Source organism: Theropithecus gelada, chromosome 8 (assembly GCF_003255815.1).
Source record: "Theropithecus gelada isolate Dixy chromosome 8, Tgel_1.0, whole genome shotgun sequence".
NCBI lineage: Eukaryota > Metazoa > Chordata > Mammalia > Primates > Cercopithecidae > Theropithecus > Theropithecus gelada.
The window spans coordinates 71,970,144-71,991,129 of record NC_037676.1 but is presented as its reverse complement, the minus strand read 5'-3'; the positions used below and the strand labels follow the sequence as shown (position 1 = coordinate 71,991,129).

Here is a 20,986-nt window from a genome sequence, read left to right as displayed (position 1 = left end):
ATTGGCCAGGTGCAGTGGCTCATGCCTGTAATCCCAGCACTTTGGGAGGCTGAGGTGGATCAACTGAGGTTGGGAGTTCGAGACCAGCCTGGCCAACATGGCAAAACCCAGTCTCTACTAAAAATACAAAAATTAGATGGGTGTTGTGGTGAGCACCTGTAATCCCAGCTACTTGGGAGGCTGAAACAGGAGATTTGCTTGAACCCGGGAAGTGGAGGTTGCAGTGAGCCAAGATTGTGCCACTGCACTCCAGCCTGTGCAACAGAGGTGAGACTGCATCTCAAAAAAAAAAAAAAAAAAAAAAAAAAGAAAAAAGAAAAGAAAAGAAACTTATTTGAGCTTCAGCCATACAGAATGGTGCCCTTTTGGGAAGTTCTATTGCAGAGAATGTTAGAAGAAAATATAAGTCCACCTCCACATTTTAATGACAGACATTGAGAAAATCTGACTCAGTGTTTTCATACTCTTATTATAAATTATGCAGGAATAATGCTGATTTAAGACACCACAAAGGGGAAAGTAGAATTCTCAGTGTATCTGCATTACATTCCACAAAGAGATTAGCATTGATTCCATCAAAAATCTTACCAATAAAAATAAACACTTAAAATATTTAAGTGAATCCATTTTCCTGAGGTTTGAGGTCCAGCATTTTAAAGCATTCCAAATTTAACTGGGCAGCTTTCTATCTAAAAAACTTTTGGTGGCAGTTAATCATAAGAAGGATTTTACTTTCTATGTCCACTTTTTAATCTTTGAAGCTTAATTGCTTAGTATTATTAATTAAGCATAAAATTTAACAGATTTTTTCTCTGCTAGAGTTTTGTCTTTTAGAGTGCAATATATTTAAAATCCTAACTAAATAAAATAGTTGCCCTGAGGTGATAAACTGATTTAAAGAGGCCACTGAAAGGGAATTTTGCTCATGGAAGGATAATGCTGGTATCATTGAATTCACTGAGTGTTCACTCTATAGAAGGTGTTGTACTCCATGCTTTTGTTATAAAGTTGAGTGAGTCATGGTTTACCCTCCAAGAGCTTAGAGTCCACTGAGGGAACCAGGACAAATACAGATGGAAATGTATTAAAGACCATAAAAAGAGAACAGGTGCAATGGTATGGAGGTTCAAGGCTGCAGAAGGAACGTCTACTTGGGGGATCAGGAAAAGTTATATGGAGGAGGTGGGATTTGGGATGAACCTTGAAAGACTGGGAGGATTTCTGTAGGTGGAGGCGGGTGTCAGGAATATTCAGGCAGAGAGAGCAAAGGCCAGAAACTGGGACTGTGTAGATATATTTGAAAGTGCTGAACAAGCATTTTGTAGTTGGTGCATTGGATACATGTGGCAGAGGCCTGGGAGATGAGGTTGAGAAGGTCAAGCAGGGCATATGGTGGAAAGGGTGAGTTCTAGTGTCAGGAATGTTCAGGCAGAGAGAGCTGGGACTGTGTAGATGTATTTGAAAGCGCTGAACAAGCGTTTTGTGGTTGGTGTGTTGGATATATGTGGCAGAGGCCTGGGAGATGAGGTTGGGAAGGTCAAGCAGGGCATATGGTGGATAGCGTGAGTTCCAGCGTGAGTTCTCCGATTTCTTTTCTAATGGGGAATGGGGAGGTCTGAGCCGGTGTTTGGTAGCACTCGAAGAGGTAGATTAGGGAGGAGGAGGAGCAGATTGTCAGGAAGGGGCACAAGTAGACAGCTGCAGACAGAGCCCGGTGGGGAGGTTTCCACTAGTAGAGAAGGAGAGCACAGCAGCCTGCTAAACTGGCCCTGCTGCTTTGACCCTTGCTGCCTTTCTACCTGTCTCCCACTCAGCAGCTAGAAATGTTAAAATGCCACTCCTTTGCTCAAAGCTCTGTGGTCTCCCAGCTCATTCACAGAAAAGTCCACTTCTTTGTGACCTATGATTTAACGCCTGGTTACCTCTTTGACTCTATCTCCTTTCAGTCCCATTTGTTTATTGTGTGTTCTGTTTCAGCTGCACTGGCCTCATTGTTGGTCCTCAAACATGCCAGACACAGTCTCACTCCAGGACTTTTACACTTGCCACACGTGTGCTGGGAATGTTCTCTCACTTTCCTCAGTGAGCTGCTCACATGGCCGCTTTCCAGTGAGGCGTTCCTTAGCCACCCTGTTAAAAATCGCTGACCTTCCCTCCAAGGCTTCTTACCTCCATTCTGCCTTTAGTTTTCTCCATAGCACCCATCACTCACCTACCATGGATTGTACTTACTTATTTATTGCCTCCCCAATGAGAAAGTAAGCTCCATGAAGACAGGTATTTTTTTTTTTTTTCCCATTACATTTCTGCTGAGTTTACACCACCTAGTAAGTACATAGTAAATATTTGGTGAATGAATTATTGAATGAGAGGAGGGAAGAAGGAGGTCATTTCTTTTTCTTTCTTTTTTTTTTTTTTGAGACCGTCTTGCTTTGTCTTACTCTGGAGTGCAGCGGCGTGATCTCTGCTTACCGCATATGCCGCCTCCCAGGCTCAAGCGATTCTCCTGCCTCAGCCTCCCGAGTAGTTGGGATTACAGGCACCTGCTACCACGCCTGGCTACTTTTTGTATTTTTAGTAGAGATGGGGTTTCACCATGTTGGCCAGGCTGGTCTCGAACTCCTGACCTCAGGTGATCCACCGCCTCGGCCTCCCAAAATGTTGGGATTATAGACATGAGCCATTGCACCTGGCGAAAGAGGTCATTTCTTTAGGATGTGACAACTGATACGGGAATAATGGAGAGAGAGGTACCAGAAGTGGTTATAGGGTTTGAACCTCAGGTAATGGGGAGAGGAGCTAGTTGAGAGAAGCAGAAGGAATAAATTCTGAACTTGAGCTGCCTAAGAACACCCAGAACCATTGTATATGGTCCTTTGCTAGGTGTTTTGGAACAAGTATAGTATGAATGTGCTCAGGTCAATTTTTGACCCAGCAAAGAGGAATCACTGAAAGCTACATGCCTGGGCCCTGTGCTCTTAGTCTTCCTGCATACATACTTCCTTTGCTAAATTGCCCTTTATTTTGTATTTGCAGCTTTATTGAAAGTTGCTGCTTGAATTCCCCATATTTGCCATAGGATGGTTGCTCAGTGCCCTTTATATAAAACCCCTTTCCAAAGATCAATGGTTCTCGAAACTAGCCTACATCAGCATCACCACAAAGACTCCCTTAAACCCAGGTCTCTAGGCCCCAGTCCACAGTCTCTGATTCAGTAAGTCTGGAGTGGGGCCTGAGAATTAGCTTTGTTTTTTTTTAACAATTTCCCAGATGATACTGAAGCTGTTGGTCCAGGAACCGCACTGTGAAAATCACAGCTCTAGATCATAGTTAGGAAAAACTTTGTTTTCCAGGGAGAAAGTAGAATGTTTCTGTGTTTCTGATAATGATGATTATACAGCTTTTTGCTTTGATAGCCAGGAAATTCAGTCAAATCTGAAACCCAGAAAAAGTCTTACGGCCACATTTAATTCTTTCCCCTAGTTTGGATGCTCTGCTCTATTTACGTTTTCTGTGTATCGAATTCTTTGTTTCTTTTCTGTCTAACTTTTATTTTATTGTATGTGTCATTTCTGGTGGTAAGCCACATCTTTAGATTTGAACTTGCACCTTAGGAGGTGAAAGGTAAATGGTAACAGTCCAGGCAGAGAATCCCTAAAAAAGAAAGCTCTTTCTTTATACTCAGCAAAATAACTGTGGGATGACTCATCAGAGTAGCATCTCCTTAGAAAGGTATGTGAAAATACTCACAAGTGCTGATTTAAACAAGCAAAGTAGTACTGCAGCCAGGAGCCACTAATGATGTCTTTTAGGCCCTGGCAGCCATCGTTTCTACCCCCTTGTCGTAGGTAAGTGTCTTGAGCTCGATGTGCTAAGCTGCAAGGTGACTGTGGTATGCTAGTGTCATCTAGTTCCTGTCTTTTCCAGGCAAGCAGCTAATGCTATTTGTCGGTATTTTTTGCAGGAGTGGGAGGACGTAGAGTATCCTCATGGGGCCTTAGATTGGGAAACCCGTGGGGTAATTTCTTTCAAAGAAAATGAGCAGGAAATGAGGGCATGTACGTCCTGTGTTGGCCATGTTGCATATGATAAGCAGTCTTGGTTTTGCTTTTACAGAAAACCCTGACTAAAAATAGTTTCATTCTTCTGGATAACAGGCATGGAAAAGTTGTATCTGCCAAATGCTCAAGCACATACAGGATCATGTGAAATTCACAGGCCATAAAAGTTACTAAGGTTTTCACTGCAGGATGATCATATGTTTTCACCAACTTTTTGATCCACCAGAAGGCTTTAAAGAATACAAATGATAGGAACTACAAGATTACAGATAAAAGAACATTTAAATACAGTCATCCCTTGGTATCCATGGGGGACTGGTTCCAGAACTCCTCGGTGGATACCAATAACCATGATGCTTAAGTCTCTGATATAAAAATGATGCAGTATTTGCAAATAAGCTATGCACATCCTCTGGTATACATTAAATCATCTCTTGTTACTTATGATACCTAATGCAATATTAATGCTATGTAAATAGTTGTTACATGGTATTGATTAGAGAATAAGGACAAGAAAAAAGTCTGTATCTGTTCAGTACAGATGCACCCATTCATTTTTTTTTCTGAGTATTTCAATCCATGGTTGGTTGAATCCACAGATGCAGAATCCATGGATATGGAGAGGCAACTGCACTTTAAGTATTTATAAAAGAAGGGAGTTTCAAGAGATGTTAAAGGCTATTCAATCATTTGCACCCATAGGATTTTAATGTATAGAGATGTCTGAGTGATGACATGACGAGGTTAATACCACTGATAGAATAAATTACTTACACTTCCTAAGAGAAGGGGGCAGGCCCTGCCATGCAGGACCACAGGGGGAGCATCAGGTTGGTCAGGAGGCAGAATCGGAGTGAGGCCAGAGTCTGGGCCACAGCCTTTATTGGGGTTTCCTTGGGAAAGAGCTTAGGATTGGCTAGTTTGAATAATATCCATAGGCTCTGGGCTATAAGGATGGCCTCCAGTTGTCTGGTACCTGACCCTGGGCGATTTAGGACAGGTGAAGTGTGTGTGAGTTAGATAAGGAGGTGGTTGGGGCCACCACCTTGGGATTGGTTGGTTTGTTTATGAAAGGTATGCTCCCAGTGGTGGCTGAGCCCAGTGCTATCTCTAAGAAATGGCTGTAGTCCTGGGAGGGCAATCTGTCCCTGGCCAGCAAGCTTTTTAAGAAGTCAAAGCATTATAAAATATATAAATTTACAAACATGATTAACAGAGAAGCTTATGTGTTCTAGCTGGAGCATCAGCTCACTGGCCTCCTTCAGCCATAATTATCATGTGGTGTTCCCTCTTTCTTTATTACACCACTTTTCCTCCTCCCCGCTGAGGAGGCCTTTCCTATGCCCTCAAGGCAAAGGCCTTGGTACTGCTCATGTTCTTTGCAAAGCACCCTGTATTTTGGCAGTATCACATTATTTTAAAATTTATCAATAAAAATCCCCATCTTTTATATAACAATGACCTTCCACTCTGGTTGCTGTCATCTTCATTCTTGGTCTCTGTGCCCAATGTGAATTTTATGCCTTGTTTGACATTAGTCCCTTTAAGCTGCCTTTATCTGCCTGTTTGATCACTCTTCTCTCAAAATGTACTTTTATATAAGAAATGGGTGTTATTTAAGACTTTTAGGAAAGGACTAGGTAGGTTTCCAAATGGAACCCAATAATTTAATTATTGAGATAAATGGCTGGCAATATCTATCCTAAGGAAATTTATCTTTTTTGTTTTTCTTTCTCACAAATATGTTTATTGGACAATTACTACAGGACTAAGAACTCAGGACTCATACATGAAAAGTTACAGACCTTGCCCTCAAAGGGAGGCAGAAAGGAAAGTAGACACAATATTAATATGTTAAGTCCTAAAATGGAGGTATGCACATTCTAAGGAGGTGGAAGGAAGAGGAGGAAGGAATCCATGTTGGCTGCCTGAGTTCTGCATCCTTTTAAAATTGCACCTTTTAAAACAAGATCCTAAAAGTAATACATGTTCATGACAGAAAATTTAGAGAATAAAATAAAAGTGAAGTCCAATCCCATTTCTGAAAATAAAATGCTTAACTTTTTTAATAGTAAGAAAGTATTTATGTTTTGAAACTAGATAGATGTGGTGGTTGCACATCATTGTGACTGTACTAAATTCCACTAGCATTTTCACTTTAAAATAGTTAATTTTATATTCTGTGAATTTTGCCACAATAAATTATTTTTTAAAAGGGTATGTATTTTAGTTGAATTTAAACATAAGGAAAATAAACTACCTAGGCTACTAAATTTTAGATAAATGCTAGTATGTCTAGATACATCCATGTCAAAAATTATGAAAAGCATTAAGACGGGCCAGTATGTTTGTTTGGTATTTAATACTCATAATTTATACCTGGCTAGAAATGTACATTTGGAGGTAATAAAATTTAGTCAACTGTTTCATAGTAATACTAACTTATCTATCTTGTATAATAATAAAACAAGCACTAGTCCTTATCCCACCCCTAGTTTAAATTTTAAAAAACGATGTAAAAGGAACAAAATTAATATCTAATTTTACTTTTAGAAGGGCTCTTTAGAAGAACATAAAAGAAAAGTTGGTGTGGATGCACAATGTCAGTGGGTAAAAACAAACACACAAGGAATACATCCTGGGTATGGAATTTTCTTGCAACCAGAAAAAAATTCAGAAAATTAATGAAGGTTTAAAAATATGGTGAAACTAATTAGCATATAGAAATTAGTATTTATAATTATGACTTTGAATCTTGAAGAAAATGTCTGATTATGCGATGCATTCTCTAGTATTACTAGTTAATACAGCAAAAATATTTAAAGCTTTGTTGCTTAAAGAGGCAGTCACTCAGATATCTGAAAAATTAAGCATACCTCTTTCTCAGATATGCTGGATAAAGGACAATGTTGTGTATTTTCTGTTTCTCCTGTTAGTATTTTAAGTTTTCTTTAATGGACATTTTAGTTTATAATCTTATCTGACACCACTAAGGATTTGTTAGCATTAAAGAACCATACTTTAAAAAGGAGCATAATTTTTTATTTTCAGTGAGTTCACCACTGTGAACCACCTTTCATCTTACGTTTTCTTAACTCTTAACCCGCTCCCCAGGAGGAAATTATGCCTCTTTGGAATGGACTTCATTTTCTCACAAGTATATGGCTATTGTTTTAGTACAAATTATTGGAATGATATAATAAAGAATATTAATAAATACATTCCAAGTATATTTTTTGAGTGCCTCCTATAGGCCAGATGAATGCTGGGAGCCGAAGATGTACAGATACCCCAAGGTCCTGCAGTCAGAGCTTTTATAGTCTCCTGAAAGGAACAGACAGGCAAACACGTGCAGAACCTAAGAATTGATGACTAGAGCTATGGACCAAGTACATGAGAGCACAGAGAGGGAGCCCCCTAGACTGTCTAGAGAAGCTGTAAATGCTTCCAGTAGGGGCAGACGCCAATCCTGAAACTTGATGGATGAGTTTGACATTTGCCAAGGAGACCGGTGGGAAATCCACAAATAGTACAGAAATGAAGAAGACTATGCCATGGATGAAACTTGGGGCAGGGCAGTCATAGGACTACAGAGTGGAAGGGCAGGCAGCAGCCCGCTCTCACAGGCCTGGCATACTCAGTGGTGTTCATGGTAACTGGGTCTTCCTGTTTTGCTTGGTCAATCCCTTTGTTGGCATACGTTTTTCAAATATGTCATTAAAACAATGTTTCAGTAATCTAACACAACAGCAAAAAGACATGGTACAGATCCTTTCAGGTTGTAAAAAGCAGAAGCCAGTTCAAGCCACCTGAGATACCGGGGTCCTGGTGCAAGACTCCAGGGGAGAGCAGAAGCCCCAGCGGCTGGGCCCCTGGCAGACAGGGATATGCCCATTGCCATTGAGCCTCACAGTCACTCTGCAGACTCCACTGTGGCTCCAGGGTCAGTTTTCCTTACTTTTGTCTCTCACTCAATCTTCATATTCCCTGCCTACTTATCCCTTTATAGTCTCTAATGCAAACACTCTAAGGAAAACAAAGTCAAGGGATTTTTGGCCAGTCTTTGCTCACAGAGTGTGCCTTAGGCCTCTGGTGGCTGTTGGGTTGCCTGTAGGTAGCACCTCTGAGTCCAGCCTCCTTCCCTGGTCCAATCAACTCATTTGGGGCTATCAGGTCCTATGGTAAAAACCTTGCAGCTTCTGTATAAGGAGCCACAGAAGAGGGGTCTTTCAGTGTGACAGGGACTTGCAGAGCCCTCTCCAGCCTGGGATATATTTCTCATCAAACTAAATAAACTCCCAGGAATTTCGTCTCCCTGCCCGCTTGAAAAGATGACTGCACCTTTAAGGTTCGCTGAAGTTGGTGCTCATTTAAGCTTTGCTCATCCAAATAAAGGCCTTTTATAGTACCAGTTACTCGGGAGGCTGATGCGGGAGGATTGCTTGAGCCCTGAGTTTGAGGCTGCAGTGAGCTATGATCACTTCATTGCATCCTGGCCTGGGCAAAAGAGGGAGACCCTATCTAAAACAAACAAACAAACAAACAAACAAAAAAATGAAGACCTTCATCTAATACAAACTTTAAATTGTGACTTATTTTATGAATGAGCATAAAATATTCACACATGCTGGAACACGTTTGGCTAATGGTCAAAAAATTAGAAACATATCAATACCTTCTGCCTTATATCATGCTGTGATCAATGGGGTTTGGAGAATAAATTACGGCCTCTGCCCTCACTGATACTGATCCAGTCGCTCCTAAACACCATCCCTTATCAGCTTCCATAAGAATCCAGTCACAGCCAGGCACGGTGGCTCACACCTGTAATCCCAGCACTTTGGGAGGCCGAGGAGGGCAGATCATGAGGTCAGGAGATCAACACCATCCTAACATGGTGAAACTCCGTCTCTACTAAAAATACAAAACATTAGCCGTGGAGGCACTTGCCTGTAATCCCAGCTACTCGGGAGGCTGAGGCAGGAGAATCACTTGAACCCTAGGGGCAGAGGTTGCAGTCAGCTGAGATCATGCCACTGCACTCCAGCCTGGGCAACAGAGCGAGACTCCAACTCAAAAAAAAAAAAAAAAAAAAAAAAAAAGAATCCACACCACCCATCTCAGATTTTCTGAATTTTGACCAAAGGCTTTGGAGGCCACTGGGTGCACCAGATTTATTGCAGCACAGCTCTGTTGTGATTGGAGTGCAATTTAACACCAGGTCCGCATGCACGGGATGATGGGGCTGCCTACACTGTCGTCACTGTGCACCTGAAGGAGCAAATGATCTGCCAATGCTATTAACACTTCTTTTCAAAGTGATTTCAGAGTATAGACCACCTAAAATTATAACCTCTTGAATTTTGGTGCTTTGTGTTGAATTTTACTCCTACTTTACTACCGCTTAAGGTATTTCCTGGTTTTAGTGCCAGCTTGAATTTATAAGATTTCCTAGCATTAAATGATCAAAAAATGATAATCACTATCATTATTTCATCATCTCTCCTTCATCATGCTTTTTACTGCATCTTTGGTTTTACAATGACACAGTTATAAATGACACCAAGAAACTGATCTAAAATACATTCTGTTGCATAAAAATTGAGTATTTGTTTGCAAATTTAGGAAGGTTTAACAACTTTTTTGCTATCTTGGTCTTCTAAATTTTATGTTTTTGAAATAATTTTGAATTTTCATGAAAGCTATAGAAATAGCACAGGGCACCAGTGTACCTACATCCTGATTCTCCGATTGTTAACATTTCTGAAAAATTGAGGGTATGGTACTCTACTGTCCCTAATACTTCAGTGTGTGTTTCCCAAGTACAAGAACACTCTCCTATGTAACCACAGGCAGCCATAAGAATCAGGAAATCCACATGGACCTGGTGCTACCATCCAAACCACAGGCCCCAGTCAGATTTTGCTGATTATCCCAATAATGTCCATCATGTCCAAGATTCAATCCAGGATCACATGCGTTTAGTTTTTGTGCCCTTTAGTCTCCTTCAACCTGAATCAGTCACTCAACCTTTTTTGTTTCTCATGACCTTGACCTTTTAAAAAAGGTACAAGCAAGTCACTTTGTATATCCATTAACTTTGAATATCCTTCAATTTGGATTTGGTGATATTTCCTGATTTATGCGTGTTACACCACTGGAATGATGCTATGCTCAGTACATAGGAGCAGAGACACATGGTGTTAGTTTGCCCTATCACCAGTTAGGCTAACTTTTATCACTGGGACAAGATAGTACTTACCAGGTTCCTTCATTCTAAAGTTAATAAGTATAATGTAATTATTAATCGATGAGTAATTAAAAAGTACTTTGTGGGGAAATATTTTGAGGCTATGTAAATCCAGTTGACACCCATTATTTGTGGCAGCTATGTTCTATAAAGCCACCGTGAACACTGGATTAGCCTGGACTGAACTTCGCTCTTATGGGAGGTACAGGGTTGGGTTCCTATTACAACATAATCCTCAACCAATCAGTCGATACATGACCTTGCTTCATGTATCTTTCTGTCTAAAGACTCCTTATTTAATATATAGGGTTGATTCATTATCACTGAACTTATTGTCAATTGCACTGTAACTCATGCCTGAAAGAAGCTTATCTAACGTAAGTATTTTCTCCGTAAGGCACATCATGGTCTTTTGCACTTTAGGAACCCTAGACAGCACTGTGGCACAGGGGATTTTAAGCAATGAGATCACCAACAAACAGTACAAAAATGCAAAACATGTGAGACAATGTATTATGGAAAGGACATGAGTTTACAATATGACAGCAGAAACAAGAAAGCAGAGTGTCACCTTGTTCCACCTCAGCTGGGAATGTGTGCCTTGGATGACTCAAATTTTTCTCTGGTCTGCACGTGATTGTGAAAGTGCTGCAAGTGTTAATTTTTGGGGTTACAAATAAATTTTAGCAAATAGGTGTCTTTGCAAATATGGAATCTGTGAATAATAAACACCGAATATATTTCATTCCTATTAGACTTTTGCTTACTGGTTTAGCATCTACAGAGGTCAAATTGTCCCAGATTGGGTTGGGCCATTGAGAATCCTCCAAGCTGTCTTCTGTGTCCTTCTGACATGTCCTCATCATTCCATGAGCACATTTTTGCTTTCTTGTTCAACAAGATTTTCTAGGCTTATCTTGTATTATCTCTGCTCCAGTTGTAAAGTTAGACATTTTTCCAGGGAGCTCTGGTTCCTGTTAGTAGAAGATGGCTTTTTTTTTTTTTTTTTTTTTTTTTGAGAAGGAGTCTCGCTCAGTCGCCCAGGCTGGAGTGCAGTGGCGCGATCTCGACTCACTGCAAGCTCCGCCTCCCAGGTTCACACCATTCTCCTGCCTCAGCCTCCCAAGTAGCTGCGACTACAGGCGCCCGCCACCACGCCCAGCTAATTTTTTGCATTTTTAGTAGAGACAGGGTTTCACCGTGTTAGCCAGGATGGTCTGGGAAGATAGTTTTTAGAAACCAAGAATTGGGTGCCAGGTGGATGCATTCCTACCAGGGTGTCATTACTTCTAAGCCTTGTGAGCAGACAGAGAAGGACCTATATTTATACCCACATACAAATACACACACGGTCTATCATCCATGTGTCTATCTTCATCTAATCTATTTATCTATCTGCCTATCTGAACCGTGAGTTCATACCAGTACCTCCTTCCAATCTGACGTAGAATGATCCACCTTTCCATATTTGTAACTCTCTTCTTTGGCGGTTAGAAAACTGATTTCCATTATTTTCAATGCATTTATAACTTGCTAAGTCTCCTTTGATGTAAAAAAATCAACGAGTCCCACCAACTAAAGGTACAACCGTGGATACTGTGCTCCCACCCCAACTCCTGGAGGGCTGTAGGCTGAAAGCTCAGCCCCAGTAAAGGAGATTGAGAAAGGTAGAAGAAAGAAGAGAGGAACTTAGAGTCGTTGAAGGTCTGAACTTTTGCTAATTCTTCTTAGATAACAGCAGACGTTTTTAATAAAAAAAGAGAGAACCATCATGCATGTTTTTAGTTACACTTGAAATGAGAAGGCTATTTTATCGTGCCAAATGGCTATAGAAGAAAAACCCATTCGATATAACTAGTATTTCTTAAAATAGTCATGTGATAGTGTGTTAGTTTCTTATGTAAAAAATTTATTTTATATTTTTCCCAGATTTTTAGAGTCAACACATTGGCTTTTAATATACTGCTAAAGTTAATTTGAATCTTAAATGTTGATAGGTAATCTTAACTTTCTAAGTTCTAAATTTTGGATATGACGTTTTAATATACAGTGTTTACAAGAGGCTGTAGGATGACTTTATGAAGCACTTTGATTATGTTTTTTCTCTGGTGTGTTTATCCATGTGAAAAAATGAAGCATGCATCTTAATTTTTTTTAATTGTTAATTTAAACTTTAAAAATTAAATTAAAATATAGTACATTAAATTTAGTCTAAATTTTAAAATGATGATAGTGAGCAGTCTTAACTTTCTACGTTTCAAATTCTGGTGAATAGGAAGCTATGAATTATAGCTTTAATAAAAGTTCTTGGCTAATTTTAATGAAATGACTCATTATGTTGAAAGAGATAACTGTTCTGAGGTGACTGTATTGCCAAAAATAATGCACCTTACCTTTTCTATGAAGATACGTAAAGATTACATAAATGTACATTAATTCACATTCTAGCCATGTAAAAATACAAAAGTATATACACAATAATCTCCTTTTTTTCCTATTTCCCAATCTTAGTCCCATTCAGAGAACATAAACCCTTAATAATCTGGTGTTATATATTTTTCCCAGATGTTTTAGAATCAACACATTGGCTTTTAATATACTGCTAAACTTAATTTGAATCTTTAACTGTTGATAAGTAATCTTAACTTTCTAAGTTCTAAATTTTGGATATGACATTTTAATTTACAGTGTTTACAAGAGGCTGTAGGATGAGTATGATTGAAAAGTATGTATTTGATCATATAAAATACATTGTTTTGATTTGTTTGATTTTTAATTAAATAGAATTACACACATATATGTACATCTATTTTTGCAGCTTGCTTTACAAATTAATACAAATATTTCTTGGAGTTCTTTCATGCCAGTACATACAGCTCTATTTCATTTTTAACCACTGTCTGGTTTTCCATTATATGGCTGTGCCATCTTTTATTTAAACATTTCCCATTGGTGGAAATGTAGATTCCCCCCTCCTACATTTTTGGTATTATAAACTATGCTCCAGTGAAAATACTTGCACATATATCTTGAAAAATATAGATGGCAGGTTCTGTGAAATAAATGCCTAGACTCAAGGGTGAGGCTTTCCTTTCTTGGAGGCAGCTCAGCAGATGCTAAGCCCCCACCTTTTGGCTCTCCTTTCCCTTTGGAGATCTTTGTTCCCCAATTCCAGTACCTCAGAGTGTCTGACCCCATGGCCTCATTCTTTTAGCTTTTTAAACTGGGACTATTTCCTGTCTCATAATGAGGCTTGACAATCAGAAGTACAACATCATGTAGATGCCCAAAGAAGCGGAATAGCTACATCATAATGTTAGTTGGGAAAAGTGGAAATTGTAATTGAAGGCTGCATTGCAGGCACTTTACACGTCTAGTGGACTTTGAGGCCTTAACAATAAATAACATTGTTTTAATCAATGAAGAAATGCAAATAATTCTAACAGTTTTTGAAATAGGAACTATCAGTTGTATGGGTATGCTTTTAGGTACTTTACTTAATTTCCATATCCTGGTTGAAAGTAAAACACAAAACAAAACAAAATCTATTTAGAGAGAATGGTTTCTAATCATCATCGGATCTTTCTATTTTTTTATTCTTTGGTGGCAAATGTTGCTGAATGGCTATTTCCAGTTCATTTCAAAAACAATTCAGTTTTATTTTGTTTTCCATCCATTGTTTATAACATTCATTTGTCATTTTTGTCATTTTGTAGACCTACCAAGAGCAGCTGTCAGGATCTTAAGCAACATGACATTCCTTTTTGTGAGTTTGTCATACACAGCTGAGAGTGCCATTGTAACTGCTTTCATTACCTTCATTCCCAAGTTCATCGAGTCACAGTTTGGTATCCCAGCCTCCAATGCCAGCATCTACACTGGTAAGGCACTGCCGCTAGGGCTGCTTGAAAACATGATCATTTTGACCATGAAATGGAATGGGTGAAGAGAAAGTTCAATCTAACATCGAAGTGTTAAACTAGTTCATTAACAGCTACCTTTCCCCCCAGAGTTTAGAAGGAGGAAATCCTGGAAAGTGTTCTCTTTGATTCAGATTGTATTACCATGTGACACATTTCCCAACTGTGTTTTGGGAAGGGAGAGAATTTTGCATATTTATATTTACATGATTCTCAGTTTAAAGAAATGAAATAGGCAATGACATTCAAATTTAAATCTAAATAGATCTTTTTATGGGTTGGCATGGGTCTTAAAGTGTTAAAAAAATTGATAACCTGAAATATAGATCTGTTTCATGGTAGCAGGATTTCCCCTTCAGAAATGTGAACAGATTTTATTTGAATTACTGGAGATGTGTGAAGTTAAAAAGGAAATGTATGAATTTTATTTTAGATATTTGATGTCTGGGCAAACTGATTTTTAGGAGACTTTGATGCATATACCCATAGTACTTAGTGTTCAAATCTTCTTTCATAATAAATTGGATGCTTAGAAATGTGGAAACATTAATTCTCAGATATTGGAGAAATTTTCAGTATATTATGTAATATTCTAGATATTTTCTTAGTGGTATCAAAGATGGCTGACCATATCTTCCTAAAGTCTTAATTTATTTAATAAGGTATATTTCAACAGTTGAAGTATATTTAAATAGTGTAGAATTATGATAACTTTTCAGGTCACTTACACCCTTATGAGAATTAGTTCTCCAGTTCCACATTCAAATCCAGTAAACTTGAATTATCTGAAAATGAACAGGCATCACTGTAGAAAGAGAAATTGATTTGAAATACTTGGGTAATCACTTTGTTCTCTGCTTCATCTTACATGTATAAAGACATACAACATTGGGTTGTGGGTCTAGGATAGCACATGTTTTATAAAGAACATACTGCTGTGGACTATTGTAATTGTGACTTAAAATATGCTTTTCTCGATCTTGGTTGCAAAAATATATGTTTTCCTATGTTAAGGTAAAATTTCCAGATTATTTTATAGTTTAGTTGTGAGAAAATCTAAACCTTCCATTTGTAGTTTAACTCTTCCACTAACCCTTTGTTGAGCAATGATTTTTGGACAGGGAAAGCAAAAATTGTCTTGTAGTCGGATTCAAAGCCACACAGCTGTTAATTGTAGTCTCCAGCATTTCCCAAACTAAGTTTCAATATTCAAAGGTGTTACTGGGAAGACAGTTCATAATAAAATAAATTTGGAAATTGCTGAGTTCAACAAAGTATCATAGGATTCTTTACTGCAGGCCCTTTCATTTCCTTTAATATGCCGATATGCATTGTGAAACTCCCAGAAGACGACTCAGACTACAGCCTTTTCCAAAGTCATTTGACCATGAAACCCGATGTTTTTAGAGGCATCTTTTTCATAAACACAGTTCCCCAGGATACACATAGGGCACATAGGGAAGCCATACTGTGTGCCCTGGTTCCAGACAGACTAGGGAGCAGAGCTGCCTAGATCATCCCATTTCTCTGCAGATGCACCATTTTCACCCCCAGGGTTAGTGGGAGAGTAGTGCAGTGCTGAGCTGGGCAGGCACTAATGCACCTTGAATGCATACTGGCTAAAGTCATCTCTTAGTTACTGGTGGAGGCCGAGGCTAGACAGACAACTTGTGGAAAAACAGAATAAAGGGTTCAGCTGGAGCTGGGGTGTCGGCTGCAGAGTTCCACAGTGGTATGATTGAGGCAGTGGCCACTAAATGGGTCCCACTTGGCCAGGGAAGTGCAGAATTGAATAAGGCTAACTCACAGTGTTCATCCCATGGTCCAATGTCAGAATGAAAGAAGCAATATCTCAAAAATGCCACTTCCATTCTGATTTTGTCATCAGCAACTTTTGTTTGTTTATTTATTTTGATCATAGTCAATGCAGTTTATACAATGTTTGCTATTCTACTTGTTCTGATAAAAAGCTTTTTATTTCCAGGTCACATATTTTTTTTCTTTATAGATAGGCAACAAATAATAATAGTCAAGAGATATTAAGATTGATTAAGAATAGAGGGGCCGGCCGGGCGCGGTGGCTCAAGCCTGTAATCCCAGCACTTTGGGAGGCCGAGATGGGCGGATCACGAGGTCAGGAGATCGAGACCATCCTGGCTAACACGGTGAAACCCCATCTCTACTAAGAAATACAAAAAATAGCCGGGCGAGGTGGCAGCGCCTGTAGTCCCAGCTACTCGGGAGGCTGAGGCCGGAGAATGGCGTGAACCCGGGAGGCGGAGCTTGCAGTGAGCTGAGATCCGGCCACTGCACTCCAGCCTGGGCTACAGAGCGAGACTCCGTCTCAAAAAAAAAAAAAAAAAAAAAAAAAAAAAAAAAAAAGAATAGAGGGGCCTGTTAAATTGCAGTAAGATTAAACAGAGGTAATTCTTTTTAAAACTCCTCTTGGTTTTTTTCTTCTTCTCTTTTAAAATTTTAAGTTCTGGGGTACATGTGCAGTATGTGCAGGTTTGTTACATAGGTAAATGTGTGCCATGGTGGTTTGCTGCACCTATTAACCCGTCATCTAGGTATTAAGCCCAGCATGCATTAGCTATTTTCCCTGATGCTCTCCTTCTCCCCTCAATCTCACAGCAGACCCCAGTGTGTGTTGTTCCCCTCCCTCTATCTATGTGTTCTCATCATTCAGCTCCTACTTATAAGAACATGTGGTGTTTGGTTTTCTGTTCCTGTGTTAGTTTGCTGAGGATAATGGCTTCAAGTTCCATCCATGTCACTGCACAGGACATGATCTTGTTCCATTGTATGACTGCATAGAATTCCACGGCGTATGTGCACCACATTTTCTTTATCCAGTCTATCATTGATGGGCGTTTGAGTTGATTCCTTGTCTGTAAATAGTGCTGCAATGAACATACGTGTGCACGTATCTTTATAATATAATTATTTCTATTCCTTTGGGTATATCCCCAGTAATGGGATTGCTGGGCCAAATGGTGTTTTTAGTTCTAGGTCTTTGAGGAATCGCCATACTGCCTTCCACAATGGCTGAACTAATTTACAGTTGCACCAACAGTGTAAAAGCATTCCTATTTCTCTACAGCCTTGGCAGCATCTGTTGTTTCTTGACTTTTTAATAATTGCCGTCCTGACTGGTCATGAGATGGCATCTCACTGTGATTTTGATTTGCATTTCTCTAATAATCAGTCATTTTGAGCTTTTTTCATGTTTCTTGGCTGCATGTATATCTTCTTTCGAGAAGTGTCTGTTCATGTTCTTTGCCCACTTTTCAATGGGGTTGTTTGTTGTCTTCTTGCAAATTTGTTAAAACTCCTCTTGGTTTTTTGAATTGTTATCAGTTTATTCATTCTTACTCTCTGGGCATAGATTTCATTTTTAAAAGAAATTTTAAAATTTGAGCTCTTTTGTTCTGTGAATCCCTTTTTTTAATGCATGTAGACTGACATGGGGAATTAAGAAATATATCTGAAAAAGAATTTATCATCTGACAATGTTTTTGAGTTAAAATTCTCTTTTCACTTAAAAAATTATTTAGGTAAATACCCTGACCTTCATTGCAATTTGTTTGCGTTGTGTTATGGATAGAGAGGAAGCACCAAACACCTACGGAAGGACTGGCCTTCTATTGCTCGCTCGTTCACATTGCCATTGAATGCCAGCTCTGTGCACAGCGCTGTGCCTGGTGTGTGGCTGGGGAAATCTAAAGACTCACACCAGGGCCGTAAGTTGCTTACACATCTAAGAGGAGAGAGAAAACTTATGAAATACATTAGAAAAAGCTGTCTAAATAAATTAACAGAAAATTTGGATCACAGAGATTATTTTGGCTGATGAGATAGTGTGTTTGGGTTGCATTTCATGGACAATGGCTTTTAACTAGGTTTTTAAGGGAAAGTAGAATCTGCCTATTTGGAGTTTGGAGAAAAGGTGTTTATTTCCTGTGGAGGACCAGCTTGAGCAAAGGCAAAGCAGCAGGGGAGGATAAAGCTTCCTCTAGTGGCAGAGAAGGTTGGAGGGGAGAGTTTATCCCTAGGTGAGAAATAGAGCTCCAAAGGCAAGCAGGTGCAGGATGGGAAATCTGCTCATGGACCTTCAGCTCCTCTTCTCTCATGCCATAATCACTTGAGGACGCTTGTGCCTGGCGGGAGGTGGTGACACCAATGTCTGATGAGGGCATCATCGCAATACCACAGTCAATCCTACTTCACTCCTCTGGTATAGTGTTTTTGCACGAAACAGTGGGTTTGTGTCACAGTGCACTCTCCCTGCTCATGGTCTTTCTGCTGACCCACTTGGGGTCATGTTTATCTCTTGAAACTAGCTAAATATTATGAAGTTGGTATTTTGGAGAAGCCTGAAATGATGGGAAGACCACTTGTATTAGTCTGTTCTCACACTGCTATAAAGACATATCCAAGACTGGATAATTTATAAAGAAAAGTGGTTTAATTGACTCATAGTTCCGCATGGCTGGGGAAGCCTCAGGAAACTTACAGTCACGGTGAAAGGATAAGAGGCACGTCTTACATAGTGGCAGGTGAGAGTGAGCAAGAGCAGGAGAAACTGCCTTATAAAACCATCACATCTCATGAGAACTCTCACCAACATGAGAATAGCATGGGGGGAACCACCCCCATGATCCCATCACCTCCCACCTGGCACCTCCCTTGATACATGGGGATTATGGGGATTACAATTTGAGATGAGATTTGAGTGGGGACACAGGGTCAAACCATATCAACCCTGAAGGAGCAGTTATACAGGGTGCCCTTGGAATCCATTCACTGCCAGTAACTAGTTGCATGACTTTGGTCAAGTCACTTTCCTCCCTAAATTTCAGCTGAAACTGGAGTTTATCTGTAACTTGAGGATAGTCTCTCCCCATCTCTCTCTATGTCAGCATTGTTGTGAGGATCAAATGAAGTAGTGAATAGTGATTTGTTTTGAAGTTTACTTAACTTTAAATAGGTACAACAATACAAATGGAAAAATACAACCTGATCATATCACAGTAAAAAAAATACTATTTATGATGATAGCACCTTACATCTGAAGTTGTGCACTTTGAATAGGTCTGAGAATAAAATCTCTGTAATAATAATGATGATAATAAAAACACTGCTGACATGTACTGAGTGTTTACTAAGTTCAAGGCTCTACCTAAGCAATTTTATATGGATAACATCATTTAATCAATTTAACTAATGCCTATGAATTATTAATTATGCCAGTTTTCCAGATGAGAAAAAAAATGCCCAAAGGGGTTTAAGTAACTTACTTAAAGGCAAATAGTAAGTGTTAGAACCGGATGCTAGAGTCTTATACTCCTTGGAGTACATACATATTGCTATGTGATTTTTTTTTTTTTTTTAGATGGAGTCTCACTCTGTCACCAGGCTGGAGTGCCATGGTGCGATCCTGGCTCACTGCAACCTCCGCCTCTTGGGTTCAAGTGATTCTCCTCCCTCAGCCTCCCAAGTAGCTGGGACTACAGGCATGCACCACCACACCTAGCTAATTTTTGTATTTTTAGTAGAGATGGGATTTCAACTTGTTGGCCAGGATGGTGTCAATCTCTTGACCTCGTAGTCTGCCTGCCTCGGCCTTCCAAAGTGCTGAGATTACAGGCATGAGCCACTGTACTCGGCCTTGCTGTGTGATTTTTACTGAAATATTATAATACATGTATGCTGTTGTCATCATTTTGATTTAGTCTTTTCACTATTTCCAAAAAGACAATATTCCAAAGGTTTTAGGATTCCACTTCCATCCACTCAGCCATGGCCCACAACGTCTGCTTTCAGAGCACTGTGATCTTTCAGCTTTGCCTTTGCTTGGGCTCTTGCCCTTTGATGTGTAGAATTATAAAGGGTTAGAGCTATTGTTTGTCTTTACAAGGGAAGTAGCTTTGGAAAATTCCATTTTGTTTTTCACTGTAGAGTGATTGAGATACTTATTTCTGTGGTAAAAGAATTAGGTTGGAGTATAATTTAAAAAATTACTGTAATTTTTATTGTTGTCTAAATAACCAAATATTTGCCATCCATCTTCAGCCACTGAATTGGGATTTGGTTGAAGTGATTTACAGCAGTACCACTGAACTTAAATTGCAGCCTTTGGGAATCACTTCATCTTTAGATGCAAGAGGCATATGAACGGGCTGTGATTTGTTTCATTCTTCTAAGGGCATCAACAGCTTTTATATAATTTTATGAGCAGTTTTAAAAATCCATTTTTGTACTAGTTTTGTAAACATGTACACAGATTTTCTTTTTAATGTTGAGACTAAGCGTTTAAATACAAATAAAGTATTTTAGGTGTGGATGTCCACTATCACCGTCCATTTCCATGGTCAGGTGATGACACTTGGCCCTGAGATGTGTACTGACACCACTCAAGCATGGTGGCTCTGAGAGAGGAGAGAGGTACTTGCAAACCAACGTTTTGTAGCAGCTGCTAAAGTCTTCCCACTTATATCATTTTAATTATTATTGAGATGAATAGAAGCTATTAGGAACAAAAAGTGACAATTATAGGCTTTTTGTCTTTTGGGCAGAGAGGTATGTATTAACATCATGCTGAATTACATTTGTTCAGTGCTAATGAGAACTTTTATAAGAGCTTATAGTGGACAAAAAGTCAGAATACTCAGCTTCTCTTTATTTATCAGTCAACTAATTTAAGGAATGTTTGAGTGTTTACCATGTGGCAGGTTTTTAGCCAGTGCTCTAAT

At 39.3% G+C, this 20,986-nt stretch overlaps 1 protein-coding gene across 2 annotated transcripts in view; it reads left to right on the top strand.

The window, feature by feature from the left end:
* SLCO5A1 (solute carrier organic anion transporter family member 5A1) overlaps positions 1–20,986 on the top strand; it is a 155,955-nt gene that overhangs the window by 77,573 nt on the left and 57,396 nt on the right. For both annotated transcript variants that reach the window (XM_025394118.1, XM_025394120.1), the window contains one exon: positions 14,028–14,192. In XM_025394118.1, coding sequence (XP_025249903.1) covers positions 14,028–14,192 — 165 coding nt within the window. The remainder of the gene's footprint in view (positions 1–14,027; positions 14,193–20,986) is intronic.